The 3,205-nt window shown below is 36.6% G+C and overlaps 1 protein-coding gene across 1 annotated transcript in view; it reads right to left on the bottom strand.

Moving 5' to 3' along the window:
• Positions 1-3,205, bottom strand: part of CFAP54 (cilia and flagella associated protein 54) — a 602,528-nt gene that overhangs the window by 594,785 nt on the left and 4,538 nt on the right. The window contains 1 exon segment of the mRNA XM_042782173.1: positions 432-537. Coding sequence (XP_042638107.1) covers positions 432-537 — 106 coding nt within the window.

Consider the following 3,205-nt stretch of genomic DNA (forward strand, 5'->3'; position numbering starts at 1 on the left):
TCAGGACCAGAAGCTCAGAAGAGACAAGTACCTTCCTCCAGAATCAACAGGGAGAGAAAGCTTTCCCCTAGAGCTAGCACCCTGATTTCAGACTCTGGTAGCATAGTGCCTAAGACACTTGACTGCTAACCAGAAGGCTGGCGGTTCATACCCACCAGCCACTCCTCGGAAGGAAGATGGGGCAGTCTACTTCCGTAGTGATACCACCTTGGAAACCCAAGGACGGGTCACAATGAGTCGGGTCTGACTCGACAGCACATAACAACAACCTCCTGTGAGAAAACAAGTATCTGTTTGTTAAAGCCATCTACTCGTGGTAGTTCTGCTATAGGCACACTAGATAACTAAGACAAATGGTGATGAACCAAACAGTAATAAAATAACTTGCCAAATGAGTTTCATTTGGGCTTTTTTCCTCTGGCAGTACTTACTTTCATTTGGCAAAGGCTATCTCCAACCTTCAGAAGCTTTTCATTGTAATAGGCAGCCGGCAGCCGGGGGGCGTATTTGGTCCAGATATTAAACAAAGAGGTGGCACTGTAAGAATCATAAAATAAATTGACATCTTTAAAGTCAGTAGGAAACCTCGATTAATTAGCAAGCAATCCTTAAACTTATCTTGTGCTAGTTCTAATGTGCTTTATTGTTAATGTCTAATTATTAATAATAAATGATAGTTAAAATTATTGCTTCCAATGTGCCAAGCACTGATTAAAACACTTTGTGTGCATTTTTTATTTAATTTTCATAATCACCCCAAGATAAGTAATATCCATATCCCAGTCTTACAACTGAACCTGAGTCTCAGTGAGTCCATGCTCTTAACCACTCATCACCGTGCCTTTCAGTCCTCTATAACTAAAGCTCCCTGAAGGCAAAGACTGCAACTGTATAATTCATTGCTATGTTACCAGCCCCAAGAGTGGCGTGTACCTACTACTCTTACAGAATACTTATGGGTACTCTATAAATATTTGTTGAGTGAGTGAATGAATAAATAAACAGGAAGGAGAAAAGAAAAAGCATTCCTTTGTCTTATTTTACCATTTTCTGGGTAAAGTTCAAGGGCTCAAATAACTTGGCAATCCATTTAGATTATGCTTCCCTCCACAAAGCAAAATCAAAAAGAATATACAATATTTGCAAAATAGTTTCTAATCAGAGTTTCAAAGGGTACCAGATCATTGCTTATTTCATTCATTCATTCAATGAATATTTACTCCTTCCTTCTTCCCTGGAAATAATAAACACCTAAGCATTTGACTGCTAACCAGAAGGCTGGTGGTTCAAACCCCCCAGCCACTCCTCGGAAGGAAGATTGGGCAATTTACTTCCACAGAGATACCAACTCAGAAACCCAAACAGGAGTCACTATGAGTTGAAACCAACTCAGTGGCAGTGAGATTGGTATATTTTTTTAATAGGAAAAAAAAAATCTAAATTTCCCTTTAGAGTTGCCCAATCCTATCTCATAAATTTCTAGGTAAGGACAGAGATCTAAACATAAGGACTAAAGATGGCTCCAGTACTTACAATGCACATGTTGGGATATTAATGAAACAACCTCAAAAGAATTATGTTGGTTTATTCAAATAATTAAGCAATATTGAGTGAAGCAGAAGGGAACAGGGCATTCTTGCCTTCATAGACTGATTAATACTTTATTTGGGTAGGAAAGTATATACATCTACCAGCTAGCAAATAACAATGGAAATAAATAGGGTAGTAACTGCAGGCCATAGAATTTCAAAAAGGGAGTTTTTACTTTTTTACCTTTTCACTTTTATCTGCCACTTTATGAAATGTCACAGTATAAGGATAAATATAATAAAGCCATGAAATTCACCATGCTAGAATTCCTAAGCTATGTAGATGAAATAGTTAATTCTTCCAAACCTTACCTAGGAGATAATGATGACTACGTTTGTTACTCATGAAAGAAAAATACCAGCTTCATTAAGTCAATCAAAGTTATATAATGGGAAAGAGAATGGTTGGTTTTTTTGGGTTTTTTTAAGTGAACCTTAAGTTCAGGTTAAGAGACTACTCTTGGGAATGACTTACATAATGAGCAAATGAGAAAAATAAAATATTTACTATATAATAAACATCACCTAAGAAGGAAATGTCAATGTACTTTTGATTGTTGACTGATTGATTATAGGTGCTGCTGGACATTTAGAATGTTCTAAAACAGAAAATCATAACTGTGTCAGGAGACCTTCTAAAGCATATGAGCTTTTAACAAAAACATACTTTAAAAAAATATACCTGAATATTGCCATCATGTTCTATATCTGTATTTTAGATATTATGAATTTTTATGTTTATGGCAAGTTCCTATATTTGCAAGAAGAAACTAAATTTTATTTTAAAGATAAACATCTGTCCAATATATTACATAAGTAACTCCTAGCTCTTGATCCTAACTGGTCTTCCCACTACCATGCTTGCTCCACTTGGACAAGAACACCAAAATAATACATTTTTTAAATTAATAAACTTTATTTTTTGGAGCAGTTTTTGGCTTACAGAAATTGTGTAGAAGGTACAGAGAATTCCTATATATCCTCTCTCTTCCCTGCACAAAGTTTCTCCTGTGATTCACATCTTGCATTAGTTTCATACATTTGTTGAACCATTATTGATTAACTAAGGTCCATAGTTTACATTAGGATTCACTCTTTGTGTTGTATAGTTCTTATGAATGCATAATGTCATGTATCCACTATTACACTATCACACAGAAAAGTTCCTCTGCCCTAAAAACCCCTTTTGTTCCACCTACTCATCTCCCCCCGACCGAAAAATAAAAGATTTTAAAATAAAATCACATAAGGTCAATCCCTTGCCAAATATTACCCAATGGTTTCCCACTACATTTGGATAAATACAAACTCTTTAAAATGGCTTCTAAAACCTTCTAAAGCCCAACCTACTCCTCTAATTTCATCTCATAACGCGGCCAGCATTCACTAGTCTTCTACTAAATAAATGGGCTTCTGTTGCTTCCTTCAAAGTACCTGGCTCTTTCCTGCCAAGGATCTTGCCACATGCTTGTTCCCTCTGCTTATTGCTGCTGTTAGTTGCCATCAAATGAACTCTGACTCATGGTGAGTCCCTGGGTGGTGTAAATGGTAAAGTGCTTGACTACTAGCTAAAAGTTAGGTGGGGGTTGAAACCCACTCAGAGGTGCCTGGGAGGA

Source organism: Orycteropus afer, unplaced genomic scaffold, assembly GCF_000298275.1.
Source record: "Orycteropus afer afer isolate SDZICR_OR568_19922 unplaced genomic scaffold, OryAfe1.0 scaffold00253, whole genome shotgun sequence".
NCBI lineage: Eukaryota > Metazoa > Chordata > Mammalia > Tubulidentata > Orycteropodidae > Orycteropus > Orycteropus afer.